Source organism: Hypomesus transpacificus, chromosome 15 (assembly GCF_021917145.1).
Source record: "Hypomesus transpacificus isolate Combined female chromosome 15, fHypTra1, whole genome shotgun sequence".
Classification (NCBI taxonomy): domain Eukaryota; kingdom Metazoa; phylum Chordata; class Actinopteri; order Osmeriformes; family Osmeridae; genus Hypomesus; species Hypomesus transpacificus.
Window position 1 is genome coordinate 13510674 of NC_061074.1, and position 18855 is coordinate 13529528.

The 18855-nt window shown below is 51.3% G+C and overlaps 1 protein-coding gene across 1 annotated transcript in view; it reads right to left on the reverse strand.

Moving 5' to 3' along the window:
• Positions 1-219: 219 nt before the first annotated feature.
• The window catches only part of robo1 (roundabout, axon guidance receptor, homolog 1 (Drosophila)), a 28298-nt gene continuing 9662 nt past the window's right edge, over positions 220-18855 (reverse strand). The window contains exons 6-18 of the mRNA XM_047035408.1: positions 18823-18830; positions 15621-15746; positions 14854-15025; positions 12966-13171; positions 11380-11461; positions 10914-11082; positions 10622-10788; positions 10379-10500; positions 7907-8138; positions 6871-6992; positions 4996-5167; positions 3179-3370; positions 220-508 (exon numbers count right to left, since the gene is read on the reverse strand). Coding sequence (XP_046891364.1) covers positions 438-508; positions 3179-3370; positions 4996-5167; positions 6871-6992; positions 7907-8138; positions 10379-10500; positions 10622-10788; positions 10914-11082; positions 11380-11461; positions 12966-13171; positions 14854-15025; positions 15621-15746; positions 18823-18830 — 1841 coding nt within the window. The 3' untranslated portion in view covers positions 220-437. The remainder of the gene's footprint in view (positions 509-3178; positions 3371-4995; positions 5168-6870; positions 6993-7906; positions 8139-10378; positions 10501-10621; positions 10789-10913; positions 11083-11379; positions 11462-12965; positions 13172-14853; positions 15026-15620; positions 15747-18822; positions 18831-18855) is intronic.

The following is an 18855-nucleotide window of genomic DNA, read 5'->3' on the forward strand; positions in this document are numbered from 1 at the left end:
CCACAGTTCAGTCTAATGGGTTTATAACGCTGGTGTGTCACTCCCTTCAAATCCTGTCTGAGGAACGGACGCTGGCAGCAGCTCTTTGATCATGTCACCACCAGTTCAGCAGCCTCTTATCTGCATGACAAGCCCTTCTCTAAGCACTGTCACACAGCCCCAAAACTGGGTGGAACCATTCCTGGTTCCTTTTAAACACATACGTTATTAAGTCAACAGTTTTTTCCAGAGGAGCCTGACTCACAGGGTGCCTTATCATTGGGACGGTGACGGAAGGAAGGAATACTTTTGGGAATGGGTATAGATCAGTGGTAGGGCATTTGACTGCTGATCGAGAAGTTGTATTCTCAAATGTCCCCCTGTACATCGCTTGGATCGCTTGCTAAATGAATAGAGTATCAGTAGAAGACCTGGAGTCTGGTAGCCCAGGGTGACGATCAGGAGAGATGATGAGAGGCTAGAGAGACACTCGAGGACTCACCAGTTGGAGTGAAGGTGAAGGACGGCACTGTGGGTCCAAGCAGTGGAGAACAAGAGGGAAGAGAGAGAGAGAGAGAACAAAAGTTAGACCAGTAAACACGCTGTACTTCATTTTACAGTCAGATCACACATTTAAACAAACACACATATAAACATGTACTACCACTTAAATCAATCTAGTCTAGCCATTTCAAATGGATGTGTTTCACAAGTAATTCGGCTCTTTCCATCCCCTCTCACACGCTCCTAACTGCCTCCCAGTCGTTTCCCCCAGATCGCCCCGGCCCCCTGCAGGGAAAGGTGAGTCTGAGGGCAGCTGCTGTTTCTAATCCAGGCCCAGGCTCTCAGCGGCCTGCTGGGAGAAGGTCACACACCACAGCCAGCCAACTATCTCTTACACACACACGTCATCTCACACACAGCTCAATTACTCCCACCGAGACACAGGAGGAGTCCTCGCCCCTGAACTCCGGTAGGACTAAAGTAAGGCTTCTTTTTATGCTTATTTGGTGTGCTTGTGTGTGTTTGTATAGTACGTTTGTGGCAAGGCATCTAAAAGCACCTTCAGTCACGACAGCTTTGTTCTGACAGCATATAGCAGACGATTGATACCGATGAGGTCGTCAGTCCACCGGTGTGTGTGTGTGGAATGCCGCAGACGGGCTTGTGGCCGTGCAGCTCTGGGACTACGTGCCACAGAGCCACGGCTGTCTTCACTTGTTCAATTCCTTCTGTTTATGTAAACAAAACCTTTCGAGTCTGTACCAAGACAAGTCCCCTTAAATGCCACTTATCTCACCATGTTTGGATCTCTTCCATCCAGTCTCGACAGATTGGGGCATTTGGGTGTTTGTCATCCGTCTGCCTCTCTACTTAGAAGAAGAGTGAGACTGACACTTGGCACGCGAGGTGTTTGCTGAGAAACGCTAACAAAATAAATAAATCGAATCATCCGAGTGACGCGAGGCTGTCAAAGTCTCTCGTTCGTGGGCCGGTAGGATACTTTCAGTCACTCTGATATCACATGTCCCCATGCGCGCATGCACGTACATTCAAGCACACACACATGTTCTGGTGTTCTCCACAGCTCTGACTCAACCTACTTCACCCTGAGTGCAGATTGTTGCTTCATGTGGTTGCAATTATACTCTTCTGCACTTTTGAAAACATTCTTGGTTCCAACAAAGACCCTGGCCTCTGTGGTTTAGGAGTGCAGGGGGGGGGGGGTGTAGACAGATCTGCCCGCACAGGGGCAGGTTGAGCTAACATGAGGAAACACCAACGCAGTACACTGGGCCCAGCTTGATGGAGTCCAGGGCTACACAAACGGCCACTGACCCCGCTCTGGAGCGGAGCTGTAGGCAGCTGAGCTCCCAGACACAGCAGGCTACTGTACTCACACACAGACCTCCGAGGTCTCCCTCTCACGCCACAAGCTCCACACGCCCTACAGCAGCTCCAAGAACAGGATCAGGCGGACGGAATACTTACCACACAACCTGCGCAACTGCATGAGAGCACGCAACCTTGCTAGGCCCTCTCCATAGCAACCTACACACAAGAGAGCAGTCTGCAGTCTGCAGGGATCTGCTCCACAAGCAGACAACAGCCTTGTCCATCACAGAGCCCTAAGCTAGGAGCCCTGTGAAAGCAGCTCGAAACTAAGCTTCTCACACAGTGAGCAGGCTTCAATAACAGGAGGATTCTCTATCTTTCACAAGACTCACAATATCCAGTATCAGGGGTGACAGGTGGATTGAGGCTGGGTGTTGTTCTGTTCTCCAGGTATGCTAGTGGCTCAGCCCTGACCCCTGGCAGCCAGGAGAACCTGAGAATGACGGGGCGAAGAGGCAGCAGCTGTGCCGCCCAGGGGGATACATTAAATAGTCCAGGGACTCAAGTCTAATAGGCACCTTTATACTCTGACTACTGTGGGCAGAGTTTGGGCACGCCAGGAACTTTGTCAGATCTCATAAGATCACCGAGAGTCATGCTGTGGCCAGTATAAAGACAGAGTAAGCATTCTGCTTACACACACACACACACACAGGTATAACAAACTGAAGTATTTCTGATGAAATATGTCTCCATTAACTGTAACAGGGCTTCAAGAATGTGAAGAGTCTGTGTATCATTTGTAAACAAGTTTTGAAGCCAGATGTTTTTCCACACTGTAATAAGTCACCACAACACACACTTCAAACAGAAAACGAGTCACTCAGGCTGGGAGGAGGGTGAGGGTAAGGGAGGAGGACGAGACGCCATCTTGCTGCATCTCCAAGGAGGAGGTTTAACAGCAGCACTTCAAGGCAAGCCTCCCCCGTCCTCTGACTGAGAAGGGATGATGAAACACTATCCTTACATGTAGCAGATGAGAGCGGGGCCCCCCTAGCCTGGAGAGATCCTCATGCAGGGAGAAGCTGGGATCCACAACATCCCCCTGCCTGGTGCCTACACAGCCCCTCCTCACCGGGGGCTCACTGTATCTACACATCCCAGATGCCTACCAGAACCAAGCCTGCCTGCCTGTCTACCTGCCTGTCTACCTGCCAGCCTGTGTACCTGCCTGTGTACCTGCCTGTCTACCTGCCTGTCTACCTGCCTGTCTACCTGCCTGTCTGTCTACCTGCCTGTCTACCGGCTCGCAGGTTGGGCAGTAGCAGAGGTGTCATGGCCGCCCCCAGGGCAGCGTACTGACCCTTGCGTATGCCGGCGTAGCTGCTGCTCAGGCCGCTCCTCTTCTTGCGGTGGCGGTAGAGCCAGATGCTGAACACCATGAGGATGATCCAGCAGGCTGCCCCGATGCCGGCGATGAAGGCCGGCTGCTTGACCACGTCTGAGATCTTCTGGGACAGCGGGTTCTCCTGGTCCGTCATACGGCCCAGCGCATCTAGAGAGGGGAGCGAGGGAGGGGGGGGGGGGGGGGGGAGGGAGGAGCAAGAGATTAGACAGAAGATGAAAGGAAACATTTGGGGGCGTCAGAGGGCACGGAAGGATAGGAAAGTCAGGTTATGAAAAAGGAATAGTTTAGTGATGAGAGAGAAAAAAAGACGAAGATTATTCATAACATCAAACTTCAAAACGAATGGAAAATTACGAAACCGGGGGGAAAAATATAGATTTTTAAAGGTGGGAGGGTAGAGAGAGCAAGGAGAAGTCTGGAGAGGGCATAAATATGAACGCTCTCTTTTCTTCTGACACACAAAAGCTTTCTTTCATCTCTGCAGGTGAGTATGAGGCAGGGCCGGGATACGGGCCTGTCTCTCTCTATTATTCACAAAGCTTTCACAGAAAATCCCAGTCAACAATGGCAGGTGAGCAGACAAAAGAAGCAGCAGACAGACCCTGGTGGCTACACAGGCTTGGTGAACCAGGAAACACCTTCATGAAACACTGCTGCTTCTCTCCCCAGGAGAGACAAGATTAGCCCAGTACATGCAACAACAAAAACGCTGTCCATATTCATAGATCATGACATCATACAGGAACAGAATAGCATCAGGATAATTAGCAGACCATAGCCCATTTGTGCGTAGTTCGGATGTCTCCAAGCTGTTAGTATTAATATCTACTGTGAAATGCACTGGAAATGAACTTCTCTGGTCGACTGATTTCTCTTTGTTGATGCCCTGATCAATTCTCTGTGCTTTCTCCTCTTCTCTTGCACATGAAACAACTCAGTTGCTCCCCTGCTAGGAAGCATATTCACCACCATCTTGTGCTCTCGGTTTGACTCTCTCTCTCTCTCTCTCTCTCTCTCTCTCTCTCTCTCTCTCTCTCTCTCTCTCTCTCTCCCTTGTTTCATGTTGCACCCTCTTTTATCTTTTGATATTTCTCTTAGCCAGGGGCAAACACAAACCATACAGATTCCTCTCTCTCTCTCTCTCTCTCTCTCTCTCTCTCTCTCTCTCTCTCTCTCTCTCTCTCTCTCTCTCTCTCTCTCTCTCTTTCTCTCTCTCTTCTCTGTCTCTCTGAGGACTTCATGCCTTTTTTGACGAGTGGAAGAGATGAGGAAAGTGGGAGAGGAGAAGACAGTAGGAGAGGATGTAAGTAGGAGAGGAGGAGAGGTAGAGAGGAGGAGAGTAGGTAGAAGTGTGCTCGTAGCTAAGCAGACCTCAGGGACTTTACAGGTATCTGTGCAGGGATGACGCACGGTAGCCCAGAGTGTGACAAATGCATTTGAGCACAGCCCTGGTCCCCTCGGCGCATTGTTCCACCGCTAGTTTTGGAACACAGCAACAAGCAGCACACAAACTCCTCCACTGAGAGAAATCGTATCAGTCACAGCTAATGCCCATCCTGACACACTTTGCCACACAGGTTAAACACATCAAGGCTGACAAAGTTCTCTGTCTCTCTCTCTCTCTATCTCTCTCTCTCACTCTATTTCTCACTCTCTCTCTCACTGTTTCTCTCACTCTCTCTACCACATTCTACGATTTCTTGTGTTTTCATTTTCACCTCTACCTCTTTTGGTTAGGTAGAAGGAGAAGGTTAAAGGTCATCTGTATTCACCTATCTGGAAGTAGGTGACCTCACTCCTGACGCCCGGGCCGGCGGAGGTGCTGGCGGCTACCTCCACGCTGTAGCGCACTCCGGGGGCCAGACCAGGGATCAGCGCGGAGAACGTAGAACCATCCACCGTACGGTTCACGTGGTAACGGCTCTCATTACCCAAACACCAGATCTGAGAGAGAAGGATAAAAGGAGAGACCGAGGCAGAAGGAGAAACATAAAGGTAGAGAGAGAGACAGGTAGAGAGAGAGGTTAAACCTGTGTTACGAAGGACATATGACAACCCCTGTAGTTGAAGTAACAACAAAATATATTGCCCCTCCAGTCACTGGGTTATACTGGTGTCTCATATCAGAGTGTGTAAGGGATTATATCCCTGATGTGATACACAAACGGCGTGCTGTTTTCCAGACCGTCCTGGACACAGGCAGTCTGTATTAGCGGAGGTAGCCATAACATGTCAGAGAGTCCCCCGATCCATGAAAACACAGCAGTAATCACACCCCCATAACCCAATTACAGCAGGAGCTGACGGCCGCCCTGCCAGGAAGCTAACTCCCTCCAAGGCTAACTCAATCCTGGGTCACAAAGAGCACCATACATTCACCTCAGCATGGGTCTGGCTAACCCCAACTTCCTGAACCTGGGGCGAACTGCTTTCCTTAACCCCCCCCCCCCCCCCCCCGTTCAACACCGCCCGCAAGTTAACAAGACTCACACGCTTTCCTGGATTTAGTGCGTGTGTGCAAGTGCGTGTGCGTGGTATCGTGTGTGGTAGTGCAGAAAAGCCCCTCCGAAGTGTGTGTGTGTGTGTGGGGACAGGAGCAGTGTGTGTGTGTGTGTGTGTGTGTGTGGGGACAGGAGCAGTGTCACTAGTGAGCAGAAGCTATAATGAGTGAGGAAGCCTTCAGCTCTGGATTCAACAAGCGTGAAATGACTGTAAACTGTATCGCACAAAACATTTACCTGGAAAATGACTAGTGGCTTCAGTTTGAAAGTGAGTGAGTGCCTTCCAACAACAGCCCCCACTCAATGGGAAATAAACAAGTGTTGAGGCCACATGTCAAAGAGGGGGAGGGGGGAGGGGGGGGGCTTTCCAATTAAAATGGCAGAACTCCGACAGCATGAGAGAGGAGCACAGCCTGAACACAGGCTACCCGAGCAGCATACTTATGAGTGCAGAGATAGGAGGACATGAGCAGTGAGAAAGGTGCCAAAGGTTAACTGCTCTATTAGGCTGTGGGCCAGACAAAAGAGAAGACTGGACTAGCTAAAAGTGGATTAAATGAAGAGCCATGGAGAACTACACTCTTCATGCTATTCTCTGTGTAGAATAGCAGCTGTCTTAAGGCTGTACCTCTAGGGAATTTATTGTCTGTTTTTAGACACCATGGGAAGGTAATTTTTTTTATCAGTGATTTTAAATGGAACTACAAACAAGTATTCAAACAGCCAGGAGTCAAGACCACCACAACACATTTTACATATGTATGACTATGATAGACAATCACAAACTGATGCAGAGATCCAGCAATCAGAGAACAATCAGATAATCAGTATTGCTGCGTCTCAACAGTGATAACTCATGATAGCTGTGAAAACAACATCCACCAGAGGGCACTGTTTTACAACGATTTCCTCCCAGACACCCTGCCGAGCCAATTGTCTGTCTCCCCTCTGCGCTCAGCGGGCACATAGCTACAGTAGACACAGACCTGGGGAGATACCATAGACCGGGCCCCATCCCACTATGTACCATCTCAGAGTCTGCACATACAGCCTCTGTATCTCTTTGGGTCTGTGTCTGTTCTCTCTCTGTTGAGTCTCTCCCTGCCAGACATCTCCAGGGTTACGTTCTCTCCGGGATGCCCTCACCTTGTACTCCTGGACCACCCCGTTCTGCTCCTCCTCTGGAGGCGGTTGCCAGGAGACCACGATGGCGGTCCCATTGTCTCCGCTCTCCGTCACGGAAACCCCACGAGGTGCCGCGCTAGGGGCTGGGTGACAGACACACACACACACACACACAAACATGTTCATACACACAATTCCAATAGCGACATTCTACGTATCTGATCACATCACTTTTCAACTGCTCTCATGTGAAACTGCAGCCAGGTTGGAATCAAACAGACTATACTGTCTGGGTAAAGATGACTCATCATTCTTGGTTCAATTCAAAGGCTGCAAATGAAAGAAAATGACTGTTTACTCAAACTGAGAGGAATTATGATTGGAGTGTTTACACCCTTTGAGTTTTGTGACGATGTGACCCTGATGAGTGTAATTAAAGACAATTAATTATGAACACAACACAACATTCTTAATTGCAGTTTGATTGATTGTAATGAAAGCAGGCAGATTTCTGCTCACGGGTGTGCTAGCTTCATGTTTGAACTTTAAAATCAATTAGCAACTGAATTATCTACAGAAGCCTGAAATGGAAATACAACCCCATCGACAAACTCTCTTCAACTTGCACAAACACAGACACACTTTGTTCAACCTCCAAAGTTTCCGCATGGCTTCTTTAAAAAGCCTGTGAAAACTGGGTTTACAACCAAACCCCGTTAGATGTCCTCTGTCACACACAACCACACCCTCCCGACAATGATGACAGCACTTATGTGTGTTGTGTTTGGGTTTGTCATCCTCTGGGCGGGTTGTACAGGACTATTTCAAACAGTCAAGCATCCATCCTTGCACGCAAAAACACACACCACATCCGAACATAGCACGGTCCTTCGGCCTGAGCCTGTCGCAACCAGATGCTGTGTGTCCTCACGCATGCATGCTGTGTACACACACACACACACACACACACACAGACACACACAGACACACTGTCGAGGAATAACAAGGCGAACCAGGGAAGCAGATTAACATCAAACCACACACACTCTCCACCCACCTTCCTCCAGTGTCTTGGCCACTTTGACGTCGCTGTCTGTGCCCTGGAATTCGTTGAAGAAGGGGCGCACTTTGAACTCGTAGGTGACGCCCTTCCTGAGCTGGGGCACCACAGCGCTGTCCTCCCCGGGGGTCTGCACCTCCAACACGGCCCAGTCGCTCCTCTGCTGCCCCTCTGGAGAGGGCCGGTACATCACCTTGAAGCCCTGGATGTAAGGGGACTGCTGCTCAACCTGGTGGCCAGAGAGAGCACTGCGGTCAGCCTCCAGGGACAGAGACAGTGGGACAGTGGGACAGAGACAGTGGGACAGAGACAGTGGGACAGTGGGACAGAGACAGTGGGACAGAGACAGTGGGACAGAGACAGTGAGACAGTGGGACAGTGGGACAGAGACAGTGGGACAGAGACAGTGGGACAGAGACAGTGGGACAGTGGGACAGAGACAGTGGGACAGAGACAGTGGGACAGTGGGACAGAGACAGTGGGACAGAGACAGTGGGACAGTGGGACAGAGACAGTGGGACAGAGACAGTGGGACAGTGGGACAGAGACAGTGAGACAGTGGGACAGTGGGACAGAGACAGTGGGACAGAGACAGTGGGACAGTGGGACAGAGACAGTGGGACAGAGACAGTGGGACAGTGGGACAGTGGGAAAGAGACAGTGGGACAGAGACAGTGGGACAGAGACAGTGGGACAGTGGGACGGCTTGCGGCCTCTAAATCTCCCCTCAGTTTACCAGTGGAAAACCACACAGCCGTACACTGGAAGACACGGACACAGATGGGCCAGTGTCTAATGGGGTGCTGACTCATCCATCTACGTGTCTGTCCTTCTATCCCTATTCCTCTCCTCCACCAGCCAGTGGAGACACACTGGAGCTGCAGCGATCTGTGACACACCGCAGGATGAGGTCATCAGCTGGAGGGTTCTGGGAGTCTGCTGCTGGTTAGAGAAGGCTGGGGGACAGCGCTCCCTCCCTCCCTCCCTCACCACATTCTCCCCAACCCTCCTCACCCCTTCCTCACCCTTAAACAGAGAGAGAATCGAGATGGAACCTTTCGAAGCACGGATCCTTCTGAACCATCAACCCAAAGGTCCCTGCACGTTCTATCACGCACAGTGCAGGTCTATCGCTAACAATCCCAGAGGAAGGCAGCGCAGGCTTGTAAAGGGTTTTAATGATTTTCTTCATCCTCACTCAATAAAGTCTGTAGTCAGCTCTGGTGGCCTTCATTAGGCTGAGCGGGGCTAGTGTTTTAACAGAACACAACAGAAGGTTCTGGCATGGAGAAGACTGTACCCCACTAGCACAGGAGAAACCGTGTGTTGACACACCCATGGGCTCTCCGTCACCACTTGTAAAATGACGTTTCTGCTTGCTCTTCAACGGAACATTCCAGTGGGACCTGGCCACTGAGCAGCCGTGCTGCATCCTGGCAGGGCCGTGTCAGTCTTGCTGTCTCAGTCAGCTCAGACCCGAGCACAGAGTGGTCCTCCAACGTCACACTTTCCTTCCCATGATGCTCTGTGGTTAAGAAGTGTAAACAGAGTGTAAAATCCACCTCCATCAGCTAATTTAACCTCTATCATCTCTGGGCTCCCCGTAGCACTACTCCATGTCTTTCTCCTCCCTGCTCTCCTCCTCCTCCTCTCCCTTCTTCTTTCTCCTCCCCTCTTCCTCCTCTCCCCCTGCCACCACCTCCTCTACGATCATCCTCCTCCTCCTCCTCCTCTTCTTCCTCCCCCTCTCCTCCCCACATCTGCGAATCATTTTGCCTTGAGAGCCCCACTTGGCCGCCTCTTTCTCCTCACTTGTATTATTTTAACAGCAGTCAAGTGTTTTCACTCAGGGAGGGCACCGACTGGCTGTGTTTCTACCCACTGCTGCTGGGTGTCGTATGGCGGCAGCCAGAGCTGGGCCCGAGGACTGCAGCGGTGGGTGGGGCTGTAGCTAGCTGACCACTGAGGGCCGGGGCTTGTGTTGGTTCTGTTGTGGCCAGCTGGCCTGATGATCCATGCCAGATGGACGCTTAGAGAACTTTGACATCATTCCAGACTGATGCTTCCCCTCTTAGTCTGCGAGCCTGTCTCTCTCTTCGTCTCTCTCTCTTCATCTCTCTCTCTCTCTCTCTCTCTGTCTCTCCATCCACACTGTCTGTCTGTCCTCTGTAGGACGTTAGCACATTAGTGCAGCAGAGTGGTCAGACAAATGGACCGTGGCTGGCTAGGCGCTGCAGGGCTGGCTACATTCCCTCTCCCCATGGAGGTACCAGCTATACAAACTATGCATCGGTGATTATCTACCGTGTACTGTGGACTGCCGCTGCTAAACATCCTGAACACGGTCCTGGACATATACTCCTGGGTCATTTTCATAGGTCATTTATTAGTGGTTATACGGTGGCCCTGTTGCCGGGTAGAGTAAAGCAGAGTAAGGCGGATGGGGGGGGGGGGGGGGGGGTTACTGACCGTCCACTGCACCCTGATGGAGGAGGAGGACAGGATGGTGGGGTTGTGAAGGTGGAGCACCACCTCCCCCAGCTCCCTCTGGATCTGACGGTGGTCCACGCCCTGGCTGGTGGGGGGGATATCTACACACACACACACACACACACACAAACCATTACACATGAACACTTATGATGACAGGAGAAGTCCATCCTGGCCTAAGCAGCAGGCCCGGGGCTCTCGGTGGTAGACAGGAGACAGCACCTTGTGTTTTGATGGCGTCCGTGATGGGGCTGGGCTCACTGAGGCCGTAGGCGTTGGCCGCCCTGACCAGGAAGAGGTAGACGGCGCTGGGCTTCAAGCCCTTCAGGACGTAGGACTCGGTCTTCACGTGCTCTGCCAGGGTCTGCCAGCTGCTACCTGACGCGTGGCTAGGGAGGAGAGACAGCAGGGTAGGTTAGCATCGGCATAGCCCCGTCTGGGAAGAGGGGACAGCGTGGCTCCAGGTTTCACTGGACGTTTTGTCCCACTGGGTTGAGGGATTCCCTGGTCTCACCTGAAGGCCTCGATGATGTAGGATGTGGGCGTGGCCCCGGTGTTGAGGTTAGGCTTCCAGGACAGGGTGACGGAGGTGCGGGTGACGTCGGTGACCTCGGGCCGGGAGGGGGCGCTGGGGATGAGGTTGGGGTCGGTGGGTCGAGCTGGCTGGACTGGAACGCCAAACTCTGAACATGAGGACGGAGAAGGAGGAGAGGCGTGACGTTAAGGAACTTTCATCCAAGTATTACTTTATCAGCAAAGCCAGGCATGCATCGTTTCCGCCTCTCCTTGCACACACGGTTTCTCTCTCCCGCATACACACACACGCGCTCGCTCTCTGACGCACAATCAAACGGCAGCACACATGCCCTCTTGGGTAAGGTAAGATTGTGACCAGCCACCTTAAAACGCAATTACAGAGCGAACAGTACTTCAATTTCAATCTTATTTCTGTCTGCCTCAGATAAGTCCCAGGAGCTTACCTTGCACCTCCAGGTAGGCCTTCCAGGAGGCCTCCCCACTGGGGGTGGAGGCAATGCAGGTGTACATGCCCGTGTCCCCAAGCTGAGGCAGGGGAGAGACAAGAGGTGAAGAAGGGAACAGGGTTACTGGATTACTCATCTGTAGGGTGTTCGGAACGTCTGCCGTCAGAAAACATATTGAAACTCCTTCCAAACTAAAGATTTTGAAGCTTTCCGCTACTCTCATATCTACTTTCTCCCCCCCCCCCCCCCTCTCTCTCTCTCTCTCTCTCTCTCTCTCTCTCTCTCTCTCTCTCTCTCTCTCTCTCTCTCTCTCTCTCTCTCTTTATCCTTCTCTGCCCCCCTCCTTCAGTGCTCATTGTCATGCTGCTGACGCCTACAGCAGCCAGCTATCTTCTCCTGGTAATCCCTCCATCACGCTTCACTCTGCACACTAGGAACCACCAGCTGGGGGGCCAAGTGGGACAGTTCTACCAGTCAAATGGAATAGAGTTGGAGACTAATGAGAGACCTTTCCCTGTTCTCCCCTCCTCCATACCCTCCTGACAAGGGGAAGAGAAGACTTCTTTCACAACAGATGTGAGGACAATCTGGAGACGGTGAGTGTGTAGTTGTGTGTTTTCGTGTGTGAGACCGTGTGTGCGAATGCATGCGCTAGTGTGTGTTCAGCCAACCGCCCTCAAGGTAGGGTGTGACAAGTTTCAAACTGACAGCTCAGACAGCCAGCCAGTCAGAAATGATATGAAAACTTAATCATGATAACAACATTAAAGTTATTTTAATGAGAAAAGGACCCCTCGTGTCAAAATAATATTCATTAAAATCTTAGCAGACGGCAATGACAAGCACATGAATGTGGAGGGAACTGAGGACGCGAGGCCGAATCACATCCCTGCGTCTGCCTGCTCTCGCTGCGGCCGTCCAATCACAGCGCAGCCTTGTCACCGCGCCGCAAGCCTACCAACGGGTTTGACGTGAACTGTGACCCTCCTCTATGCCTCAATCTGGAGGAAGCCTCCCCCCCCCCTCTCGCAGTGTGTTCATCCTCCGCCGTCACAGTGTCTGCCCCGCGTTGAGTGACAGTTAGCCGAGTGTGGCGGACTTCACAGCCTCCACTTCAAACGGCAGACAGCTGAGTGGCAGGTCTGTTGAGGGCTGGGCTCGGAACACATGCTTTATTTACCAGAGCGCTGGGAGACGGCCTGGCTGCCTCAGAGAGAGAGGGGATCTGGACAGCTTTGAAGCTGACCTGGATGATGAGTTACTAAAGCTGGGCTAACAGAGGTCCTTGATTGAAAGCGTAAATATATAAAGACGTCAATTTGCAAAGGCTTTAAAGGCCCACACACACTAACACTACAAAGTAGATTCATTTGCTCTACAGTGCTATTTCTCTATACGCCTTTGCTTCTAGTTCTGACACATGGAAATAAACACAGTTTAAACATGGATACTGGAAAAATAAAACGACGAAAATACGATCACTCCACAGGCCAGCTCAAGTTAATTCTTCTTCTTTCTTACCTTTGTAGAAAGAACACTACATCCTATGAAGGGGCTGGCCTGTGTGTGTGTGTGCTTTGTACCTTGGCATAGCGGATCTGCAGTGCCCCAGTGTCCAGCTGTTTGACTCTGGAGTCATGGGTGGAGACCAGCACGCCGTCCTTCCTCCACAGGATGGTGGGGGCGGGGCTTCCCGAGGCCACACAGCTCAGCACCACCGTACCGTCAACAGACACCGTCTGATTGGTTGGACCCTGGCGGACCACAGGCGGTGGGCGGTCCGACACAACTGCGAAGACAAGAGAGTTCACAACTCTGAAGAGAGGGAAGAACATTTACTTTACTGAGTACCAGAAGGAGCCTGGGAGAATGAGGTGTGGAGGAGGAATAAAAACAAGAGAGAGACGAGTGGAGTGGGAAGGTGGAGGGTGTTAAAGGAATAACCGTGGGGAGAAGCTGACAACAGAACATAGCTGTGCTCGTATCTGATGAGTGTGAGGCGAGAGGAGAAACAGAATGAAATCCAATTTCCACAACTGGGAGCAATTTTATAATCACTCCCTAGCAGGAGTTGACCTCTGCCAAACAAACGTGGTGTAATTAAAATGATCCTCCAGCTCTAGTCTTCTGGCCAGACCGAAATGAACACCCCTCCCCCCTCCTCCCCCCACCACGAAACATAAAAAAGGTGTGGGGGGGTGAGGGGGTGCATAGCCATGATAGCAATGTAATTAAAATGGGGATGTTACAATATCCACCCCCCCCCCCCCCGACCCCCCCCAAAGAAAATCCTGAATCCTGAAACACATTTCATTAAACACTCAATCACCTTTTCGCTCTCCTTTATGTCTACAGAGAATCCAGGCTACCACAGATGACCTAGCATGGCTTTTATCACTACTATTAATACCAATATTGATAACCAATGCGGCCTGCTTGAGAGATTTACTGACGTGTTAGAACTCAACAAGACGAAATAAGATGAATGGAGCCAAACTAGTGCATTGTATGGAACAACAGAGAGGGCATCACCCAGAGATACACAGATGTGTGGTATTACCCACAGAAGACTGCATCTCTGCTTCGGTGGTGGTGTAATTACTAAAACATCGCCATGGTGACCTGTAATTACCAGATCTGCCTGCGGGGGCCTGCGAGCAGCCTGCTCTCTTTAATAACTGTTATTATTATCTCCTCCTGCATGGCTGCCTGGCTGGCAGAAACACAGAGAACCAGAGAGAGAAAGAAAGAAAAGAGAGAGAGAGAGAGAGAGAGGGTGAGAGAGAGAGAGAGAGAGAGAGAGAGAGAGAGAGAGAGAGAGAGAGAGAGAGAGAGAGAGAGAGGGAGAGAGAGAAGGCCCAACCACAGAGCGAGTGGGACGAGCTGAACAGAAGGAGAGATATTTGGTGAAAGAGGACTGGATCTAAGTGAGACAAAATAATAGTCGCCGGCGTCTCTATGGAAACAGTTGGCATGAGGCCCTGGTGAGCTGTGTTAACGGTAGGACTAATGACAGGGTCCCGACCACACCACACCACACCACAAAGACTTCAGGAACAGGCCAGAACAGCCGAGTGGTATGTCTATGGCGACTCCTGATGAAGACAGTAGACGGCAGGGAGGCTGAATGGCACTCCAGATCCAGACCAGGGAGGCGGAGGAGAGGCCCCAGACCCAGAGGCTGGTTAAGAGGCTTCAGTCCCAGTTCTGGAGGCTGGCATAGAGGCCCAAGACCCAGGGAGGCTCCAGACAGTCTGCCTTTGGCGGGAGCACACAGAGCAGGCCAAACTAACCGAGCCCAGAACAGTCAACACCAAACCCAACAGACCACAGAACACACATTATAACTTTAAACAGTCTACAGCTCACTACCACAGCATATGGTTTATTTAGCCTGATCCAGTAGAGCCAGGGAAAAACGACAGCATTCGATTCCCGCCCCTGTGATTGGCTGTGTGGGCTGCCACTCACCATCTGTGACCTCCAATAGGGCCTTGGTAATGACACTGCCAGCGATGTTGATGGCCTGACAGCTGTAGTAGCCCACGTCTGAGCGCTCGGCGTCTGTGATGGTCAGATCTCCAGTTTGGGACACGGACACCCGGCTAGAAGGCTGCGGGGGCTGGTAGGAGAACAGCAGGTTCTGGAGGAGGGAAAGGACAGACCCGTGAGGAGAGGAGGGAGAGGAGGGAGAGGAGGGAGAGGAGGGAGAGGACAGAGCCGTGAGGAGAGGAGGGAGAGGAGGGAGAGGAGGGAGAGGAGGGAGAGGACAGAGCCGTGAGGAGAGGAGGAGAGGAGGGAGAGGAGGGAGAGGAGGGAGAGGAGGGAGAGGACAGAGGCGTGAGGAGAGGAGGGAGAGGAGGGAGAGCCGTGAGGAGAGGAGGGAGAGGAGGGAGAGGAGGGAGAGGACAGAGCCGTGAGGAGAGGAGGGAGAGGAGGGAGAGGAGGGAGAGGAGGGAGAGGAGGGAGAGGAGGGAGAGGAGGGAGAGGAGGGAGAGGACAGAGCCGTGAGGAGAGGAGGAGAGGAGGGAGAGGAGAGAGAGGAGGGAGAGGAGGGAGAGGAGGGAGAGGACAGTCGAGGAGAAGGGTTAGAGGAGAGAGGTACTGTCAGGTACTGGTACGGTCATGGAGACAAGTTGAGCAGGAAAGATGAAGAAGACCAACTCAGGGTTGCATATTTACGGCACACGCTGTGTTGCAGATGTGACAGGAAGCAGGGTCTCCGTGCTCACACTCACCTGGCTGCCCTCCCTCTGCCAGAAGATGGCAGGCTGGGGGTTCCCCGTGGCCTCACACTGGAAGGTGACGGTCCGGCCCACCCCCACCACCTGGTTCCTGGGTCGCACAACGAAGGCAGGGGGGCACTGGAGGACAAGGGGCAGGACGGTGGTTACAACGCTGACACGGGCACAACATCCCATCATCATATCATTGATCTCCCATGGTGACAATTTAAAGTCTGCTCCGATTAGGCGAAAGTAAAACAACGGCATCTGAATGTGACAGCTATGAGGGGTCCATATTCAAATGATCTTCTGCTCTGGATTCAAGCTGTGTCTCCGCTGACTCTGGAAGTTGCTGATGCGGTGGACAGGAGATTAAACAGCCAGTCAACAGGATCCATAATGCAGGTGTGGGAGTATATATCCCAGCAGATATGTAATGACTAGAGAAAACAAGGGCTGACCCCACCCCTTCATTTACATGGACAAGGGCATGGACCAATAACATTTACATGGAAATTGGGGATAAATTATAGCCATCTGTCCTGGCTGACAGTCTGGGGTGGGACTGGGCCAGGGAGGCGGGGGCCATGCATCTTAATGACAAACTCCATCTCAGCTCTAATGCAGTGTCACAGCCCAATGTCACCCTCTGGGCTGGGCTGAGCCAGGGTCTGGCTCTGCTAACAGGTGTGGCTGGAAGGACCTGTAGACAGGCCAGGTGCACCGTCAACACTGAGGACAGCTACCACAGCAACCACAGTCTCCCTATACCCCTCCACCCCCCAGTGGCTCAACATGGCCCTCAGTAATACATACAGAAAAGCAATCTGCAACCTGCCAGTCCACATACAGACAGAATGTGTCCACGGATAAGATCAGATATTTGGTGCTGCAGAACAGGGAGGGAGGGGGGGGGGATTATAGAATGGTCTGATTTTACCTTGAATGCTCAGGCACACTGTTTACCCCCTTAATGTCCTGTAGCCACTGTTGCCCGTGACAACAGAAACATGAGTGCTGGTTGGTGGGTGGAGAGGTGATGGGAGGAGGATGGAGGGGGGGTGGTGACAGCTTCCTGTCTCTGGCAAGGCGGTGAATAGGTGACAGGTGACATTTCAACTTACCAGACACGACTGAAAAGAAACAAAAAAGACACAAAAGGCAGTCGAATGAATAAATAAATAATTGATCAACCACACCATGACAAATAAGCAAACAGACAGAGGAGAGATAAGGAAGGCAATGTGTTGTTTATGGGTAAAAATAATAAGGTTAATGTAGAATATAGAATGAACCCCCTCAGTCTAGGCCTGAGGGACTCTCTCTTAACATCTCCAAACACCTGTTCAAAAGACGCCACGCTACTAGGACATCTCACAGCTCCACCTCCATACACATACTCAGGGATGTATTCAGAGACTCAAAACAGGCTGCATAATCATCTTCATCAAAGCTCACATTAAAAACGCAACACACCTTAAAAAACTAAAAAAGAAATCTGTTGCAATCATGATGTTCATTGAAAGAAGACAGATGAGACGAATACTCTATCGGAAAACCTTTCTGCCTGGTTGAGCAGGTGTTACTAGACACAGAGGAGAGAGATAGACGATCTCTCTAATGGCTCTTGGAATACCCTGCGGAGCAGCACCTTCTCGGTCCCCCCCCCCCCCACAACCCCCCCCCCCCCCCCCCCCCCCCCACCCCCAGCCTCGCATGTGTACGACGGATCGTAAAAACACAAGGTGAATGTTAACTGTCACTCTCCGGCAGTAAATCTCCACCAGCCAATCGCTCCCCTTATCTAATCTGCCTGCCTCGACGGCTCCCACGGAAACATAAACGCTGTCAGTCAGAGTAATGACCCCGCCCCCCCCAACCTCCCTAACACCCCCCCCTAACACCCTGCCCCCACCACCTACCCTACGGCTTTAAAATGCAGATAAGGCTCACTTCAAAGGCTGCAATGGAAGAGTCAGTCTGTGTCCAACCAACAGTAGAGATTACTGATCCTTAACACACTCTCACACACACACACACACACACTCTACACACACACATCCACTCATGTGTGTCTAAGTCTTTAATTAGGTAACTCTACCTCTCCCACGCTGCGGTGAACACTGTGGAGGATGCAGACGGTGAGGTGAGTCTATGACCAGCCTGGGTCACCACGCTGTGGGGCTTGTGATAGCAGTCCTGGGGGAGGGAGGGTGGGGCTGTGTCTGGGGGCTGATCAGAGGGAGACAGCACCACCCACGGCTGAATGCAGCCTCCAGCCCACCAGGGGCAGGCTGTGTGCCAGGCACCACCACAGGGTTCATGGACAGGGATTTAGGCAGGACTGCGGGTCGCAGTGCCACATATCTGCCCTGCCGTAGACATGCTGGGGCTTTAGAGCAATTACTGTGAGCTCCCGTTGGGAGCGTGGTGGTGTGTGTGTTTGTGTGTGTGTGACTACCTGCTCAAACGTACAATACACTATCGTGGTGCTGTACTGACGGGGCTGTGCTGTAGAGCTGTCTAATGGTTTTGGAGTCTCAAATCATACCTGCTCATCAGCACAAAAGAATAGTGATTATCTTAATAAGGTATGGGCCTGAGTGAAGACCTGTGGGAGAGTGTAAACGACATTTGAATCACTGGCTTCCTGTTCTGGCTCCAGACTCTCTCCCTCCAGCACCTTACTTACTCGCACTATTCGTTTTTCTGCTTTAGGGACAGGCTTCCATTGAAGTCTTTTCCATATATAAATCATCAGTAATGGCAAAATTACTAACTGGGAGAAAAAACTAAGGTTTCCCAAAGGATCTTTCTAATAAGTTTAGAAATAATATACTCAACCACAGACAAAGATATGATGAATATTCTTGGGTGTGGTTTACTTAACAAAACATGCATAACAATCCTTAACCAACCATGATGTCTTAATCCGAAATACATCTAGACAAACCCTCCAGTAAGTAGGGTCTAGCCCTTAATGTTCTCATCTGGCTTTGATGAATCTTTTCTACAATTAAATCATAAATCTACCCATGACCTGGCAAGTTATAGGCGTCTTACGTCAATAATGAAACATTTGACTTGACGTGTTTATAAGTGCAGAGGAGGTGTCGGGGACAGCCAAACACGTGTGTAAAACAATAATTCACTGATTAAGTTAGTAACGAGAGAGAAAGAAAAACAGCTTTGGACGCCATGGCACAATGTGGACATTGTTCACTGAAGACTAGGCATGGGAGGTGTA